Source organism: Podarcis bocagei (assembly GCF_964188305.1).
Source record: "Podarcis bocagei genome assembly, chromosome: 1".
NCBI lineage: Eukaryota > Metazoa > Chordata > Lepidosauria > Squamata > Lacertidae > Podarcis > Podarcis bocagei.
In genome coordinates, this window is record NC_138125.1 from 105,517,897 (window position 1) to 105,538,134 (window position 20,238).

The 20,238-nt window shown below is 40.1% G+C and overlaps 2 protein-coding genes across 8 annotated transcripts in view; one reads left to right on the plus strand and one right to left on the minus strand.

The window, feature by feature from the left end:
- Window positions 1-20,238, plus strand: part of KIF5C (kinesin family member 5C) — a 326,400-nt gene that overhangs the window by 36,970 nt on the left and 269,192 nt on the right. The gene's annotated exons all lie outside the window — the stretch shown is intronic.
- Window positions 1,389-20,164, minus strand: ORC4 (origin recognition complex subunit 4). Of its 7 annotated transcripts, XM_081167900.1 has the most exons (15): window positions 19,860-19,916; window positions 18,597-18,678; window positions 15,067-15,136; window positions 13,278-13,354; window positions 12,016-12,106; window positions 10,549-10,624; window positions 9,533-9,618; window positions 8,698-8,746; window positions 7,751-7,902; window positions 6,936-7,109; window positions 5,899-5,985; window positions 3,863-3,971; window positions 2,568-2,663; window positions 2,412-2,479; window positions 1,389-1,950 (listed from the first exon to the last, which is right to left on the minus strand). In XM_081167900.1, exons 3-15 carry the CDS (start codon window positions 15,121-15,123, stop codon window positions 1,768-1,770), a joined length of 1,305 nt encoding a protein of 434 aa, XP_081024026.1. In that variant the 5' UTR covers window positions 15,124-15,136; window positions 18,597-18,678; window positions 19,860-19,916; the 3' UTR covers window positions 1,389-1,767. The 7 variants fall into 7 exon arrangements, with proteins under 7 accessions (XP_081024026.1, XP_081024024.1, XP_081024029.1 ...); XM_081167898.1 differs by lacking the exons at window positions 18,597-18,678; window positions 19,860-19,916 and adding an exon at window positions 20,029-20,164; XM_081167903.1 differs by lacking the exons at window positions 18,597-18,678; window positions 19,860-19,916 and adding an exon at window positions 20,071-20,150.

Consider the following 20,238-nt stretch of genomic DNA (forward strand, 5'->3'; position numbering starts at 1 on the left):
ACTTCTAGGAATTAAAGGGATTTTTGATAAGGAACCAGTTTAATATAGCAGTAAAGACTACAGAGAGGTCCTACATCAGATGAGAAGTGATAGGGAAAAGAGAACAAAAGGTAGACAGCTGGGTCTGAGGGAAGGCAAGGCTGAGAATCAGTATTATTTTTTTTTAGAAAAACATTTTACAGGTGCAGCACAGTGTTTCCTCATACTAAAGCAGGCAGTCTTCTTCAGCCCGATTCCCCCAAGTGCTGTTGAACTACACAACTACCATCATTCCTGGCAATTCTGCTCGGGGATGTTAAGAGTACATGATCATCTAGAGGGCTCCCACTGGAGAAGTAACCTCCAAACCAGGAGCTAGAAACACTTCCCAAACTTTATGAAAATAACCACATGAGCAATAGACCCTGTACAGCTGGAATGAGGAACCTTGGGTCCTGTGGACACAGCCAATGGCCAGAAGTGATACACAGGTGTGTTGCTGAACTACAACTGCTAACAGCCCCCATTTAGCTATGCAACAGCGTAACCCAAAGGCTTTGAAACAAGGCTCCTTGAGCATTAAGAAAGCAGTTGGTTTGTGGGGATATTCAAGACTATTATTAAAGCTGAGTTCTCTTTCTCTGAGTAGTGCAGGTTAGGAGCTGCCTTCCATGAAGACTGAAGCTCCACACTCCATTACTGCTCCATTCTAAACTTCCAATTTAAATTGCCCCACGGGTTCACATATATATCCACATACAGTGGTGCCTCACAAGACGAAAAGAATCCGTTCTGTGATTCTCTTCGTCTAGCGGTTTTTTCGTCTTGCGAAGCAAGCCCATTGACGGATTAGCGCTATTAGCGGCTTATCTGCTGATCGGATCAGCTGATAAGCAGCTTAGCGGCTTAGAAAAAGGGGGAGGGGAAGGGGGGAAAAACCAGCAGGAACTCGCAAGACATTGTCGTCTTGCAAAGCAAGCCCATAGGAAATTCGTTTTGCGAAGCACCTCCAAAACGGAAAACTCTTTCGTCTAGCGAGTTTTCTGTCTTGCGAGGCATTCGTCTTGCGGGGCACCACTGTATACATATTTACATTGATAATTTTTTTTGCTAATTATAGTCTCCAATACTGCTAGGTGGTAAGATGGAAAATACCTACACAAGAAGGAAAAGCAAAGCCAGCCAGGCAGTTAGCCCAAGTTACCTCTTCTCAAACAGTTGTCCTACAATTTTGATCAGGACTTTAATAGAACTGTTTTCTCTGTATTAACTATTACAGCATCCAAAATGATTTGCCATCAGCTTCCTGAAGACTTAAGAAAAAATTCAGTATAAGAGTTTAACTAAACACAACTGGTAAACTACCAGAAGAGAGACTGACACAAACAGAATATTTTCCCCGGCTGTAATAAAATAGAAACATTTTTCTTTATTCACTTATTAGACTACAACCAAAAGAAAAAGGTGAACACCAGACTGTATGCAATGCTAGTCATACACAGCGTAGATCCACTGCAACAGACTCAGTCATGCTCAAGCGAATGAATTCATTCCAATCTGGGTATCACCCAGAAAACGGGATTTCTGTTGCAGATCAAAATCCAATTCTTTGGAAATATTAACAAATAAACCAAAGAAAAGAAGGATACACTTTTTAATCAAGTACATTGGGCAGTTGAAGAACATTTTTAAAGGTCATCTTTCAATAGATAACACCGATTTTTCGTCTGGTTTATTTGTACCCAAGTACCACTTTCCAGAATCTCATCAAATATTTCAAATCCACAATCAGTTTACTGAAGATGTAGCCCATTGCTTTACATCAGTTGGGCAATTTGGGTAAACCTGCAGAGCATCCATAATTTGGTTGTTGTCCAAAAGAAGATTCATTAGCAAGTATTCTCTCTGTGGGCACATAGATGGTCCTTCTACAGGTTTTATCAATTCAAGATGCAGCAAGTGTTCATAAGCCTAAAAATAAAAAAATCCAAACAAATCATCATTAGAATCTTTCCCCATCATCCACAGATAAATTCAACATAATTTGCAGTTATAGATATTTTAGATTAGAGTTTGCTACTGAATAAGAATTAAGATGCAGCAAAATCTTGCCTCTATTTTAGGCTGTTTAGTTTCATTTTCTAAACAGCATCTACATCACAAAAAACCTCATTTGCAGCATAAAAGCTACATGTATGCATACAATGTTCACTAGAGGGCAGCAGAGTACTAAATACAATAATGAAAAGACCAAGATAGACAATGACACCTATGTAAAGCATACAACCCTAAAACATTTTAGAATATCTTCTTTTTAAAAAAATGGGAGCTAAATCTTACAGTTCCAGTTCTTCTATAAATCTTATTTCAAACTATTTGTCCCCTGTGGCACTAAAACAGAAGGTTTCAAAAGAATGTAGTAAAGTACATACCTTCATAACAACAGGTTTCTCAAAACTGTACACTGTGTGTGCCTTCCTCTGTACAAACCTCTGGTACTCTATATCAAAACAAATACAAATTATATTACACTTTTGTTTTAGAGGTAATAAACTACACATTTTGTAACAAATCTGATGTCACCTTACCATTATAAACCATCTGAAAATTAAATGGTTCTCCTCCATAAGTATCATTTAAATGTTTCATGGCTATTATGAGGCAGAGTTCCAACACAGACAAACCTATTAGAGAAAGAAGACAATTCTTAATAGCTATTTTCATGGCAGTATAGCTTTTTAAACGCCTAATCTAAAATGTTAACAGCTATTTGAAACTATTTTTATTATTTCTTCCTTCAAGCTTTCAAAAGGAAAGCTGACTTTAAATTTCAAAAATCAAATAAAGGAAAGGAAGTCTACTTGGTCAATTATAACCCTAAGCCTAACATGGTTTTACGCCAAGGTGACAACCTGTTGGGTAGGACCTGCCCCACTCTCTGGGTACGTTGTACAGTGGTACCTCAGGTTACATACGCTTCAGGTTACAGGTGCTTCAGGTTACAGACTCCACTAACCCAGAAATAGTACCTCGGGTTAAGAACTTTGCTTCAGGATGAGAACAGAAATTGTGCCCTGGCAGCGTGGCAACAGCAGGAGGCCCCATTAGCTAAAGTGGTGCTTCAGGTTAAGAACGGGCCTCCAGAATGAATTAAGTTCTTAACCCGAGGTACCACTGTATCCTGTAGTTGTTGGCCAGCGAAGCTTTCCCAGATGGTTCAGAGACTTCTGACTAATAGCCTACAGCTGAGGCTGTGCAAATTCTGGACCACTTCCTGGATGCAGTGTGGGTTTGATGAGGGCCAATAAACTGAGCTTAAGTTCTAGCAAAACAGAAGCACTATGGTTGAGTGGTTCCATTGTCTGGAGCTGTCAGCAGCCTGCACTCCCTTCTAAAGGAGCAGCTATGCAGTCTTTTTTGTGGGGAGGGGTCACTCTGGAGTTGCTACTGGCCACTGGTACCCACATCCAGTATAACACCTGTGTTGCAGGAGCTGCACAGGTTGCCAGCACTCTCCTGAGGTCTTACTATTATTAAACATAAAGCCATAAACTCACTGGCGACAGCATACTTAAACTATTGCCTTATTCCACCTCCCCAATATTTATGATCTACCACTGAGACATGTCTGATGCTGTGTGGCACTGTCAAGACTAGCCTCAACAAACCGTGCATTTAGTGCCCACTTCAGTCATCCCTGAGAATCTGGAGATCCACAAAGGATGAACAGCAAGTGAGGAGAGGGAGAAACACCCAATTGCAGAGCAAGTTTCAAAGCATTATTTAGGGCGTGATGATCCAATTGAAACAAAGAAAGCACATAAAGTGCATTTCAGAACTTGCTGACATAATTTAAGATAGTAAGTACACACTGTCATCTTACCATGTACAATATTTGCTTTAGAGTCCATTCTGCAGTGTTTGCCTGCTTCAAGAAGGTCTGATGCATTGATATACGGGTGAGACACAGTTATACTACTTGAAGCAAGCATCTGAAGACAAAATAATAATTTAAATATTTAATGACTTAAAGTCATTATAAAAGCATCTATAGTTATTTACAATACGAAATAGTTTGTAACATTCAACTGAGAGTATTACTGCAGAATCCATCCAACAGTGCTATATATTGATTGCAATATCCATTTTTAGGATCTTTGATAATTTTACACCTACTTATTTTACTCTTTGAAATAGAAGTAATTTTGGAAACAACACACAATGCTCAGGAGGCAATCAAAAAATGTAATACAATGTTTTATCAGACCAAGAACAACTTAGATGGATTTAAGTCCAATTCGGCTGCATTATAAAGACTACTCTTAAAAAAAATTATGTTTGCAGCGTGGAGATTGGAAAATTGGTACTTACAAGTGAAGGTTCTTTCTGGTTGGTCTGTGAACTCCTATCTTGAAAGTATGCAGAAAATCATGTGACTGGGCTTTTTGGCACTATACCCTCTCTGAAAGTCCTTCCCAAGTTTGAGGCCACGGCCAATACTGTAGCAGAAAAATACAGTTATAGAAGGCAGTTAAGGGAATAGCGGGTTGTGATGAAGGAATTGAAGAGGTGAAGACCTCTTGTGGTGCAATTTTGAACAAGGTGATGGCCACCCATAAGGGTGAGGGCTCTTTGTTGAAAATATGCACATCTTAGTAAAGGTATGGTCTTGAATACTTCCACACACCAACCAGAAAAAACTTGCACAGTACCAACACTCCATGACCTGTGTAGTGTTGACGATATCTAAGGTAGAATATGTAAAAGCTATGCAAGACCTTCAGTGGGTGAAGTCACTGTACCATGATGAAGGAACATGCAATAGAGCTCTCCCCACAATAGAAACTTCCCTGAGGAAAGCAAAGTGGTGGTCTTGGGGCAGCGGTTTCCTTTGGAGAGATGAATGCCACATTTGCTCCTTTTGAAAGGTAGGGAAGAAATGGAGAATTCCTTTGGTGAGGGAATAGTACAAAAAGCCAAGTCACACGATTCTATGCCTGATGAGCAAGCAGGAGTTAACCCCCTTTGGATACTGCCCACACCAAACAGTAAATCTGGTTTTAAAGCAGAATTTCCTCTTTCAGACTTAACAAATATTTCTTGTTTAGAAGAAACCAATATATCCTCACTAAAGCTAGTATGCAGGCAGAGAGGAGAGGCAAGAGACAAGCATGGGGCCATGACATGGGTCCCTGGCCTCCTAAGAAATGGTTTATAGAGCCTGGAATGTTATATTCAAACCAGGCCAGAGACAGAACCTTAATAAACTTCTTTCTCTACACAGTTTCTGAACCCAAATCCTGCAGTCAGAATGCATAAAACAGAATAAAGGGAAAATATTTAACATTCCTAACTGTATACAGGTCTGGGGGCTCTTAAGACAGTAAGACACACCAAACATAATAAATGTCATGAGAGTCAACAGGGAGCCTTGGACTGCACAAGCAACGGCTGTGATCATTAGCAAATAGAACTGTATATTATTTTAAGACTTCTTTGTATTTATTGCCATCAAAATCTTGAAGTGGTTTGACTCACAAGTACAAACATCACTGAAGTCGGACTTGCAGAATTTTATTAGAACTTAAAAGGCACAGACTTTCCACACTGCTCCACGGGAAAGTGTTGCTATGAGCTAAAGGAGGGGTAATCACCTTCTGCCTTAAGTGCATCTCCTGAGTGGAACTGTGCTCAGGGAATACTGCTGGTGGCAAGAGTGAACTCTGGATCCCATCCTCAGAAAAACATTTACCACTAGAAAAGGGCTAAGCCAGCATGCTGTATCAGAACATATTCCTTTCCATATTAGTTTTCTTTTATATAGTAGTTGCATTAACTCCATTCACAACTAGAAGTATCAGTTTATTTCCATGAATAGCAGTAAAATGGGAGTCAGAAATAAACGTGCCAAGATCTTACCAACAACATGAAGAGAGACCGCAGGTCTTTACTATAATGGAATTGATTTTGCAGTACATCTTGCACCTTTTGGTCTTCTAAGAGAGACTAAAACATTATTTTCAAAATCAGTAATTTTTAAGCAATCTACTCATCTTAATACACCTAAAACATTTTTATACAGTTGATAATATAACACAAAGTGATTCAGGGAAGATCACAAAAATATAATCTGTTATAACTTATCAAAAGCAAACCATGTGGTTGGCTTTAACAAAAAGATCAGAAACACTGAACCATACGGCAGTGAACTGTAAGGGAGACGAAGAGATCTAAATAGAGACTATTATTTGTGGTGTGGCATTCCTTTTGCTTGTACTTATTTTGCTTATATTTATTCAGATTTGTCATGGCCAATGACCAGTACAATAGTTATTGGCATTGGATTGGACCAGTTGAATGAAAACTTTGCTCTCAATCACCTTTCAAAGCAAGTAGTAAAATACTAATAAAAAACTGTTTTCATCTGCCCAGTTGAAACTTTAGAAAAACTCAGTTTATAGGATGATGTCATTAAGTACTAATTTACCTCACTTTGGGCGATTTTTATGTACCTGTTTGAAAGGGGTCTTGTATTAAAAATGTGATAAATGCAGTAATTTTACCATAGTTGCTCTTCATAACAGTGTTTGATATCTTCACTCTACAATCTAAATATACTGTATAAAAAAAAATTGTCCAGTAGCACCTTAGAGACCAACTAAGTTTATTCTTGGCAAAAGCTTTCATGTGCGTGCACATTTCTTCAGATACACACCTAGATACTAGAGCTGATTTTGAGGTCACCAAAGGGGCATTTGCAAGGAAGAGGGGAAATTTCCATTTCACAAGTGGAAGTCTGTGCACTAATATACACAATAACTTGGATCCTAATTTCTACTAGAATAAGTACATTCCAATGCATTCCTTTTTAAGCTGTATAAGCGCTGTTACCCAGCAGTTTGAAGATCTTCAGCAAGAAATTACAATTGACTGATTATTACTATTATTTCAATTACCTGTACATTCTTATTCCATTTCTGAATAAATGACTTTTCTGGAAATTCTGCAGGCAGGGATAACTGTTCTTTACAAATATTCAGATATTTTTTAAAATCAAATGAATTCATTAAGTATATTTGCCGGTGTGAGAATCTTGACTTCACTCTCTTCTCCATGAGTTCAAGAATGTCCTAGTGAAAAATTGCAAACAGAACAAAAACGTAAGAAATCTACGAGAAAACATATCAATTGCTAGATAACTTTTTTACCTTTTTTTACTTTTTAAAGATGAAAACAGACCTCAGAATTATGCTTGATCATTTGCCAGCTCTGCAGAATGACAACTTCAATACATACATTATGAAACAGTTTATTCGAAATTCTGTATACATAGGTTAAATGCTTGCCACAGAAAATTCTACAGATCACAGTTACTATCAAATATCTAGGTTAGTTTTCAGTTTATTAGGCATACCAGTGTTGGCAACTTATTTAAATTATTTTTATCTGAATTGTATTATCTATTAAAAATGATTATTTGAACAGGTATTTCATGTTAAGATTTCTCAATCAAACCTCATTAGAAGAACAGAATCTTTTCAACTGACTAAGCTATTTCAACTCCAGTAGCACACACAGGAAGTTCTACTAAGTGTGGTTAAAGTAGCATTCTTTATTTAATAATGAAAATGATTCACAATCCCTAAAAGTCTCTTACTTTTCTCTGCACAGGGTCTCTAGCTAATTAAAGAGAAGCATCTTTACTAGTCATCATCTGAATTTGCATGCACTGGTGGCGACATATATTAAGAGAAAAGTAAATTCATTTTACCAGCCTACAAGTCAGACCAACAACAGCTATAGGTGTCTGTGCTGACTGGGACACATCAAAGAGGTTATACAGCAAAGTCTGGTTCTTATGATGAACAAACAGATCAAACTCATCTAGGATGAACAGCACCGGGCAACTGTGAGCACGGTCACCTAACACATAAAACAAACGGGTAAATATTAGGGACCCAATTCAACTAAGTGGTTCTACACAAAGACTTCCACTAGCTCAACAGGTAATCTCTTTGCAAGCAACTGAAAGAACTGTAACATAACTTGCAATTTAGCAAGAACTTCCAATTCATTGTAAGAAGGCAAAGCCACCTAACATTTCACTTTAGTTCCTTTACGGCAGTAATCAAGTTACAGATTTTCTTACCCACCCTTCACCATAAGCTCCCAGGGAGGGTTGAGACAAAACAATGATACAATTTAAAATAGAATGATACTAATATTTAATGCAGCAGCGGAACTACAATATAAAAAACAGAGAATAAAGTTACAAAGATCAGGGTAAAGAGGCACGTCTTCAGCATAGGGGGGAAACTGTACCACAAGGATGATAGATGCACCTCAAGGAGGAGAGAATTCCACAATTTAGCAGCTACCAGAGAATACCCACTCCCTAGTGGCCAATCGCAAACTTCTGTGGGACACAGAAATACCAATAGGGGCTCCTCTGCTGATCTTAATGGTCTGAGAGAAGGAGACAGTAGAGAAGGAGTCAAGCTGTCAGATATTTGGGGCCTACGTTGCTTAGAGCTTTAAATACCAAAGTGTGCAGCTTGAACTGAGCCTGCAAACAAACTGGCAACCAGTGCAGCTGCTTTAAAACAGGGGTTGTAGAGATGCTAATGGATACCAGTTAGTAATCTGGATAGAGTAGGTATTAGTGTTTGTCATTAACCCCCAATAACGTGTTATTAATCACCAAGAAAATATGTTTACCTCTCTTTAATGCTTCAAGAAGAAACGTGAGGTTTTCTGCAAAACTACCCTAAAAGATAACAACATCTGAATGATTATCTGGTAGATATTAAGCCTTAAAATAAAAACATGTAGCAGGATTCACCAAATGAGTGCCTATCTGCAGAACCTATGCACAAACATTCCCATTTGTGCAGCAGGGATTCCCACCACTGTACCATGTGAAATTGGCTTTTCTTTGGTGGGGGGGGGGACCCCCAGAACAACACCCCCAGAATCCCATCCATTGTATTTTGTAGAACTGTATGCTATTGCAAAAATAAAAATAAAAATAAAAATGCAACAGCTTCTACAAAGTGTAATCAGAGCGGAATAATCAGTTGCAGGGGATAAACAGATAAATAACTATATGACTTTTAGAAGACATGTGAAGGCAGCCCTCTACAGGGAAGTATTTAATGGCTGTTTTATAGTGCTTTTATTATTTTGTTGGGAACCATTCAGAGTGGGGCAATTCAGAATTCAGTCAGCTGGGTGGCATATTAATAATAATATAAAGACCTGCTTCAAGCAAGAACAGGGAAAAAATGTCACTAAAGGGGAGGGACAACATAGGAATGATGACATTTTTTTCTGCCTTCAGGTAAGTGGGAGCATAACAATAAACAAATAAACAATTAAATAATAATAACCCAGCTGGTTGTGTTGCAGTCTAAGAAATCTAAAAGGGAGAAATGCATTTGCAATGCCCCTTACACGGTTTTATGATTTTGCAGCATATGGATATAGTTACAAGTTGAAAGAGTACAACAATGTGGACTATATATTTTTAAGTACAGCTAAATGTTTTACTTACAAAAACTTTATCTCCAACCACATTTTCTAGATTTAACTGTCTTGTAATCTCCTTAAGAGCAATTTTATCATTGGTCTGTAGTAACCCTAGAAGACAATTGCAAATACACGTAATATTCTAGATTTGGAAATTCTATAAACCCCACTAGAAAGACAGAAAAAAGAATGCATTTTATATTTCAACAATTAATAGCATCCAAAGCAAATTTTAGAAATGTCATTAAGTATCCAAGGATCACATGCTCATTTTTCTCAAAGATACATTGGATCCTTAGTTTCAGAATGATGAAAGCTAGCCACTTCAAGTGCAACAAAGCCTTGTTTGGTATTATATGAGGAAGCCTTGAGCTTGCATACTCCCTTCTCCAACTCCTTCACCTCACACATTCAAATCCTGTCTAGATGCCCCTTGAACAAGACCTACAAACTACGGCAGGGTTTGCAATTCTTGGAAGGAAAGTGCAAACCTGTTTGCCTGTTCAGACTGACAACAAACTATGGTTCGTGCTAAACAGTAAGTTGTTGAATCTTGATCACATGGCATATTCTCAACCCTTTAAAGCAACCCATTGTTAAAACTGATAATATATGGTGGTATCCAACTTCCAGGTGTGAACAGGATGAACTTCCACTTATGCACCATGACTTTCATTTTCTCTCCTCCCTCTGTAGCCTGCTCCTGGCAATCTACTCTGGGTGGTTAGGGGATCATCTGGAGTAGACTTGCAACAGGGGTGCAGAGTGGGTAATAGAAATTCCATTGCACATGTGGATGTCTGCTCACATGAGGCTATATACCTGGTTTTCATAAAGCTACCCTATGTTAACATAGCTTTTATGTTAACACAGCTTTTAAAGAGCTTTTATGTACAATTCTATCTCTGCTGTCAGTAGATACTATGGCTACAATAAGTACAATTCCTTGCAATTGTTAATTGAAATAGATCAGTACAAAATTACAAGGCTCAGTTAGCACTATCTTCAAGGAAATTCAGCTGACGTGACCAAATTACATACCATTTAAATGAACTTGTAAGATGTTTTCTCTTACTTCCTTTACTTCCATGAGCTTCTTTAAGACATGATGTGTTAACTAGGAAGAAATAAAACAAAACATAAATTCTTATGCCATATGCTTACTACATAGTATCAGGATTTAAAACTGAAACAAGTTTTTATGAGCATGACTTATACTAATATAATAGCAAAAACTGAAAATCTGTTTATAGAAGGGACTGGATTCCAGCACAGGATTTGGGAGCAGGGGTGGGGAGAGCTGAGAAGAGAAGAAAATGATTTCTACTTATTATTCCACTGTACTCCATGGTGCTAAAAGTCTGCACTGGTGGGTTGGGGTAACTTCTGGGACAGAACGGAAATCTGTAGAAAGAAACTGCCATAAACATATTCCTGCTTCCATTTGTGGCACTCCCAATGGATTTAAGTCCTTTCTGTGCATAGAAAGTTTCATCTGAACCTGAACAAATAATTATTCATTTAGATTTAAGACTACTTCTGGTTTCCAATAAAGAACATATTAAAACCGCAACCTTTTAAATGCATCAAGTGGAATGTAATATTTGTTGCAGCTTTTAAAAGTTATTTCATAATTGCAACAAATGAAAAAAACAATGGTATGACAGAGGAAAAATAGTAGAGATTTGCTCCTATTCCAGGTGGCCTGTGCCTTCCTACAACAGGGCTATCTACCAGTAAGCGCCTTGTGGGAAAGATCCTGACAATTATGTTTTGATATTGTCTTCATTGTTTTATTTTGGTTTTACATATAAGGATTTGTATCATTAAAAATGGATATAAATAAATATAATAACAAATAAAAGCAAGGGATTCAAAGTATCAATTCCCTACATTGTATTAGTCAGGAAGCATGCCAAAGAGTGAAATTTGCAGCCAATGGTATTCTGATCCCCCTGCATCTTCCTCAAATCCCAAGAGGATATGGGGATCCTTCAGAACAGCCTGAGAAGGTGGAAAGGATGGAGGAGAACATACTTGTTCAAAGAGCCTCCCCTTACTGGATACCATAGAATATAATCCTATCAAAACTAGAAAATAAAGCTTAATTAGAAAACAGTTTTATTTATGAAGTTTAGAAAGGATTTTTCTAGTCAAGAGACCTAAAAAGATCAATATAGAATAAAAGATGTAGAATAAAAGGTAGAAACTCTAATAAAATAACACATTAAGAAGCTAAAGCATCTCAAAGGTTTGAAAGAAAGCACACAACTAAACAAGTTAAAGCAAGGTTAAAGGCTCTGAGAGTCACATTCTATGTACCAAAAATACATAGGCTGGTGAACTCGGTTTAACATCATTATGAAACAAATTCCTTCCCTCTCACCACAAAGCCAGCATTTGATTTATAAGAAAACGAATTTCACTGATAATTTTCATGCAGTACATTAAGTTACAACTTTCCACATGGGACTCAATATATAAAAACTAAATGGAATTAAATATTACCAGAGTCTTCCCTGATCCCCGAGGTCCAATAATGAGTACAGAGTTGCTTTCACCATTGATAGCAGTGCGTTTCAGAAGCTCAAGTAATTGTCTGAGTAAAGGATGAGGAGAGAGAGAATGAGGAATGCAAATAACTTTAGACCTGGAATAATTTCAGATATCAAATTTCATCTCAGAGAAACAAAATCACATTATTTTTAAAAAGTCTCAGCCCACCTCCCTTTACCCATTATGACACCAAGAAATAGAACAGAACAGATTTGTCTGTGCAATTGTCATTTAAATGCTTTTCTGATTCTCAAGAAGCTAGCTTTCTTCTTCTTGGAAGGAAAAAAAAGGGACAGTTAATTAAAAAACAAATCTTTACTGACAAATTCTAACCCTAGATTTATAGGCTCTGTAAGTATATCTCTAAGCTTGTTAAAAAAATTAGGTACAAACTTATTTTAATAAGTAGGGTAATTTTGACAAGCTTTATACAGTGGTACCTCGGGTTAAGAACTTAATTCGTTCTGGAGGTCCATTCTTAACCTGAAACTGTTCTTAACCTGAAGCACCACTTTAGCTAATGGGGCCTTTCTGTTCTCATCCTAAAGCAAAGTTCTTAACCCGAGGTACTATTTCTGGGTTAGCGGAGACTGTAACCTGAAGCATCTGTAACCTGATGCGTCTGTAACCCAAGGTACCACTGTACTTGATTTCATATCATTTGAATGGTTATTAACTATTCGATTTTTTTTTTTAAAAAAAAGATGAAAAGAGTTTCTGCTGTCTTCTCTTCACCAACACATTATTTACTGGGGGGTACCTAGATTATACTTCTTTTTGAGCCCTGTGTAAGGTTAAGTGATGATGCGTTAGGATTAGAACCCCTCATCCTCCTTAATGTAATAGCTGCTATGGTGCTGACGAGACCATGTTACTGAAAAGGATTCCGGGACAAGTATGGTTGTTGCTTTTCTACCATGTTCAGTGAAATGATCCATTAAGGCTGGGAGGGCAATGGCACCATGATAGCCACTGTGATGATCCAATGAAAACAGAGCTTTCATTTGAGGTATGCCATAAGAACCACTGGGAACATTTCCTCCCTCCCTATGAATATGTTTTAGTCTTTTTAGAGTCCCTTTGAGGATGGGTAAGAAACCAGTATTTGGGGGACAAATCTTTGAAATCTTGTTATCTACTAAACTTGCAGTTTAAAGTTCACAAGATCAGTAAAGGGGTTATCTGAAACAAACATAAATACACTGTTTCCTTACTTGTATTGCAGCTCAATTCCAAACAACTTCCCATTTTGACTCTGGTGACAGAACCTTTCACGCAATATTCTTTGTACCTGCATATATTGAGTTATAGAGACATCAAATATGCACAGCACAACCAGCTGTCATTTAACAATTTTCTCTTATCCTGTGGAAGTTAGTAAGCTACAAATTTGTTATTGATTTATTTTCACAATTTATATCTTGCCACTCTCCTTCTGGGTCCCAAAACAGCTTACAAAATGCAAACATAGAATATAAAACATAAATTAAACATCATAGATTAAAACATCAAAGAAGCATTCATGGTGAAAATGCCTTATGGAATAAAATAGTTTTAATCAGGTGTCTGCAACTTATCAAGGATGGTACCTGCTTGATTTCTAGTGGGAGGAAGATTAATAAAGTATAGGTCCAACCAGGGCAGGCAACCGGCCTATCTCCCATATCCAGGAACCACCCACCCACAAAGCCTCAATCTTCCCAGGATTCAGACTCTGCTTACTGGCCTAACTGCATCTAGGCACTAGTCCAGGTCTTTAACAACATCTCAGTTCAGATGTAACAGAGATGGATATAATCAGCATACTGATGACACCTTGCCCCTAGACTCCTAATGACCATTCTCAACAGCTTCATATAGATATTAAACAGTACTGGGAACAAAATATTACCCGAGGGGACCCCATAATGTAACTTCCATGGCCCCAAATAACAGTCTCCCAATGCTACTTTTGGACACGACCCTGAAGTAAAAACGGAACCGAACTCTCCAGATCTTCAGTGTAAGAAGATTGAAGAAGGGCCTAAATGATCACAGGGTCCAGGATGGTTCATAAAGCACCATCCATTGGTGGAACCAAGGCTGATTCAGTCCCAAACTCAGGACTGATTCCAGATTGCACTGGATCTAGATAATCAGTTCATCTAGAAACACCTGCAGTTGTTCTGCCATGAACCTCTCTACCACCGTACACAAAAATGGAGTGTTAGCACCAGTTTGATAGCTCTTGCATTCCATCGTTGTTCTGTCCACTTTTGCCCTCAGACTGAAAAATGTTCCCCACCTTGCTATAGTACAAATTTCCAGGATTCTTTATAGTAGGGATGCAGTTATTTAGGTACATTGCAAGTGGCATATACCAAGTCAGACCATTGGTTATCTATCTCAGCAATGTATTTTCTGACTGGCAGTATCTCCCCGGGGTTTCAGACAAGGAACTTTCCCAGTCCTGTCTGATGATGCTGGAGACTAAATTCGGAACTAAAGTTTGGTGGACAGAGCAAATCATGTGACCTACCTACTGCGTTATGACCCACAAGCAGTAGCCACGGCGTTTGTCGTGACACACAAACACACATACACTCCAGAAATTATCTACACATAGGAAGGCAATTGTGGAAGTGGGCTTCTACATATGGATTCCCTTACTGGATTAAGGGACACAGACAAGAATTGAGAGTGTTCTTGCTGGTTTACACATGAAGACCTTGGTTTGTATGTGCAGCTGTAAGCGACTGCATTGGTGCTGCATTTACAAATCCAATCAGATGATAAGCAGAATTGGTTTTGGTAGAATTTATCAAAGGAGTTTGTGTGAGAGAGATTTATACACACTTAAAAAGAGCGAGAGACTGACTGAATCCACATCTCTCCACAAATGCATCATTTGTACATACACGAGTCGCAAAAGAATCAACATGTGCAAGTAGGACATACATACTTGTCAGCAAACCCTCTCCCCATTTATAACTTTATTTCTCCTATTCAAGCAATTATACTAACCTTTGATATGCATTCCCCATTTGTAAAGCTATCCTCCTTCAGCTTGCGTTTGCTCATTGTAATTCAAGCCCTAAAAGAGAAACATTTCGCGTTACAGCAGAACTTCCTCACACATAAGACTGGAATTGCATCATTTTATGGTTCCTTATTCAACAGAAGCCTGAAATGTGCATACCTGTGGACCACAAATAAGCTATGGGCCACTACAAATCATATGTATGACACTGGAAGATTATTCTCTGCAAGAAGTCTTAAAATTGTATTTAGTTTTAAACTTCATTTTCTTGCAAGCAGGGCTGGTGCCAAGTTGGAAGGGGCACTGAATAAGATGCTCAGTGATCCCCGAAAAATGAAAACAGTGTAGATGCTTTGCCCAGTGCTTTTCTTCTCAGTGCCAGGTTCTGCTCCACCAATCATCTCTGCAGTGGTCCAGTGCTGTTCAGTGCTGCTTTCCACACTGACAGAATTACCGTATTTTTCTCTCCATAACACTCACTTTTTTCCTCCTAGAAAGTAAGGGGAAATGTCTGTGCGTGTTATGGAGCGAATGCCTACGGATGGCGGGGGGATATGCTGAATCCATGGTTCCCCTTCCTTCCCTCCTCCGTGGCTCGCTTTGAAACAGCAAAGCGGGAGAGGAGTCACTTACATAGGTGTAAGCGGCTCCTATCCGGTTGGCTGCTTTAAATCAACCGTACACTCTGTCCCTCTCTCCTCCCCACTCAGCTCAGCGAGCCGAGCCGGGGAGGAGGGAGAGAAGCAGAGCCTGCTTGTTTTAAAGGAGCAAAATGGGAGAGGAGAGCCTTCTTCCCTTATACCCCTCTTCTGCATTATTAGCAGCATCCTTCTCCACACACCCCACACATGCTCCTTGTCCCTTGAGTACTTTCCCTTCCCTCCCCACTTAAAACGTGGATTTTTGCACTGGGTCACCCCAAATTCACCATCAGATCACATAGCATGTCCATGGCTACAGCCTGCACCAAAAAACACACACGCACCCACTGTTTCATGGGGCCGCAATGGCGCAAAAATGTGGTTACAAAGCATTGGGCTACCCCAAACTCACCGTCAGATCACATGTCTGTGGCCACAGCATGAACCACAAAAATCATACATCCACTGTTTCGTTTAGAATATTTTTTTCTTGTTTTCCTCCTCTAAAAACTACGTGTGTGTTATGGTCAGGTGCGTGTTATAGAGCAAAAAATACGGTAACTTAACAGGCTGGGCAAGCAGCAATAGGGGTAGCTGGTGGAACTCAGTCCACCACTGAGGAGAAGGGCAGGGCAAAACAACAGCTACTGCCATCCTCATTTCCTCAGAATCTCTGGGCCCCATCATAGCAGGGTTCAGACACTTTGGGAATAAAACAGGGCAGCAGCTATGCAGTCTTACCCAGTGCCTCACTTCACAACACCTGACTGACTGCATGTCACCATTCAGAAAGCAGGAGAGAGTATGCATGTCAGCATCTGCCCAAACCATGGTCTGTGTGAAAGTGATATGAAGTGTAATAATGCTCAGACACTAATTTTATTTCTTTGGAAAATACACACGATGCATAAGGGACTGTGAGATCTTCACCCTGAAACAAGACTTGGCTCCAATTAATATACCCCAACATTCACACTACATATTTCAAGCAAATATAAAATGTTGGGCTAGGCAGAGCATTAAAGCATCTCTTTCCTGGGTACATATCATCTGGGGTAATCCAAAGCTAAGCCTTTACAGTCATACCTCGGGATAAATACGCTTCAGGTTGAGCGCTTTCGGGTTGTGCTCCGTGGCGACCGGAAAGTAACAGAGGGTGTTACTTCTGGGTTTTGCCACTTGCACATGCGCAGATGGTCAAAATGACGTCACGAACATGCATGGAAGCGGTGAAACGCGACCCGCACAGGCGTGCTGCCGCGTCTTACGTTCTGTTTGGGATGCGAATGGGGCTCCGGAATGGATCCCATTCGCATCCCGAGGTACCACTGTATATCTATTTTGCCTATAATTGAGTGCATCATGAATAAAAGCTCTTCACAAGTTTTGGGCTCAATACAACACTGAGATGGGCTTATGTCAGGTGCATATGACTCCAGGGTGCAAAACCCCCATTTCCTTCCTACTTACATATATTGGCCTAGGATCATCATGCTTGAACAGTACCTTGAACAAAAATAAACTTGGGATGGGCACAGTAGCTATGTTCAAACCACAGTTTAGCATAACATGACAAGCCATGCCTAGCCTTTGGCTCAAACCTTTCCTCCTGTGTAGTTACTTCTATTTCAGCATAGCTTGCCACCTTCCTCAGAGTTGTGGTTTTGCAGCTGCAAAAACCACAGTTTAAAGTTGGCTTGTTTAAAACTAACCACAATTATTGCTAACCACATTTTGTTGGTGTGGACAACATGGCAAAATATAATTAGCTACCTTGTTCACATAATGTTAAACCATGAACATAGTCACAGCTAGGGCAAGTCATAATGGGACCATCTCCCAGTTCCAGGGGTTCTAATGTGCGGTGACTCAAAGCTGATTTTGGGAAGGGAAGTGTGCAAATTTCAGTACCTTATTTAACTAAATACAATAAAAGACCACAGCTTATTCTTATGCACCTAGTTTTAATCAATACTTTTCAGCAAAAGAAAACACAGCCAGATGCTTTAAACCAATTATTTTATTAATTTATATCCCATCTTTCTTGCATAATGGAACCCAAGGCAGAAGACAGGTTGCTGACATTAAGACTATGTACAGTTTTCTGTTTGCCCCACTGCTTTCCCCGGGGAAAACTGACTGTTACTGCTGAATCGGAACAAACATCAATACGCAGAAAGCAGTGGGACAAGCAGAAGTAGAGACAAGCCCCTATAGCTCAGAAAAAACTAGTATTTGAAAAGCAGTAATGATAGCCACAATAAAGAGACTAATTTACTCCAGTGCTACTTTTGCATTCAGTTTTTAGGGGGGGGGGAAGGGGGGGAGACTTTACAGTAGACAGTCTCCAACCCAATTTTGACCTCCATTTAAATCCAATCCACTTCAGTTTACTCATCTCATACCAGCTGGCCATATATATACCACAGTCCTCCATTTCTGATCTTTGTTTATAACTTCATAATTTTATCACCACAGTATTATATTTATACAGCACCATCAACTGTCACCTGGCAGTAGCAATTCCATCAGGCTATGTCAGAAGGAGAAATGGGAAGTAGGGCTCTCATCCCATCAGCTTTGCTGAAAGACCAACTCCATCAGACATCTCTGATGCCAACCAATCTGTTTCTATACTAGCTAATCACTGTAGGAACTACTGTTTGAATTGGTGCCTGAGTTTGCTTTCTCTTTTCCATCTCTGTCCCTTGTGTGATTTGTTTTTTGACTGTGAGCCTCTAGGCAGTGAGTGTCTTGTTTTTATTCATTTTATGGAAGCCATTCTGGGAGCCCTTTTTGGTTGAAGTGGGCATGCAGATGCTCTAAACAAACAGACATGATACTTTACAAAGAACAAGAAACCAGATTCCTACCCTGAGGGGCTCACACACTATAATTTTCAACTGGAAGTTTGGCAGGAGCAATTTACGCAACACATGTCAAGTAGTACGAGGGCTGAAATGGAAGGAGGATGTGCTGTCAAATACAGCAAAGTCAAGACACTTCAGAAATAATACATGTGCAATTTATGCCACCTACATACACTTTACGTATGTCAACACTCAGCCAGCCTCTAATTCCTATATTTGTCCTCAATACTTAACAGTTTCTCTATCTATTTGGAGGTAGGGAGAAGAAGCTACAGGTGAAACAATGCAGAAGAGCTGAAGGCTGCTGTTGAAGCAGCCTGGTCTTCCATAACACCTCAGCAGTGCCACAGGCTAATAGCATCCATGCCACGCCGCATTGAGGCAATAATTGATGCAAAGGGGGCCCAGACCAAGTACTGAGTACATATGCATGTTTCTACTTCTCAGAGGTCCAATATCGCTCTATTTGCAATCCTTGTTTTGCAGATTTCATTTACTATTCTAATTTTCTGAGACTATTAATTTGGGGTTTTCATCAGCTGTATGCCATGATAATCACAATTATAACAAATAAAGGCTTGACATATCTCGCTTTGCATGTCCTGAGTCTACCTCATCTATTAGTTTCACCTTTTAAGTTGAATTACTGAAATAAATGAACTTTTCGATATTCTATATGGCTGCTGTAACTTTGACAGGGCTGGCACGTAAATGCAAAAAAGGTGCTTAAACTCAAAACACACCATGGGCATGATGTCGTCAATGTCAAGAACAGATTATAACCAAGTGGGCTGCAAATAGTATTATCCGGGACTAGCCTGCCTAGGTCCCTGCAGAAACCCACCAGGGTGTCCAGCCTTCCAGCCGCTTCTTCCCCCCCACTGTGCATATTTAACCACCGCCCCTGCTAATATCCTGCCTTGGGCTTAATGACACCATGGCCGTGTCCCGTTCTCACAACCCACCTACAGATCCTTATTCCTTTAAAAAAAAAGGTGGGGACGAGAGCCCCCCCCCCAGCCCACCACTATTTCGCCTTGAGGAAAGGAGCAGCCCACCACGCCTTCCCAGCTTATAGGGCGAGAGGGCAGCTGCAAGAGCCGTTGAATCGCTTCAGAACCACCGTCCCGTTTTAAAAAACCAACACCAAAAAAACCGAAGCCAAGGTGAGGAATTTTAAATAGAGCCCCGCCCTCCTCCACGCAGCTCCCGCGCGCTCACCTTCCCCCCACCCTCCTCAAAACCACGTCCTGGACTGGCCGTTACCTGCGACGCTCACAGGCAACTCCCGAGCGAGCGAGCGCCTCTCCCCCCCCAACCCCCGTCACTCTCGCTCTCGGCTCCCGCCCGCCGCCGTTACTCCGAGCTCCCGCCGCCAAGCTCTGATGAGTGCCCTCCCGGCAACCTCCGCGCGCGAGAGAGCGCGAGCTAGCACCTCTATCACGTGACCCCCGCGCGAGGGCGCCGATCTATTTACAAGCGCAGCGGCTCCGAGTCAACGGGTTTCCTGCGTCTCTTTCTCAGACTCTACTCCTCTTCGCCTCCGCCCATTGGCTTACTTCCGCCTTTGCCCTCTTGATTTCCCCTCCCGCAATTTCCGGTCTCCCCTCTTTTTTTCCCCTCCCCCTCCCCTTTTCTCCTCCCA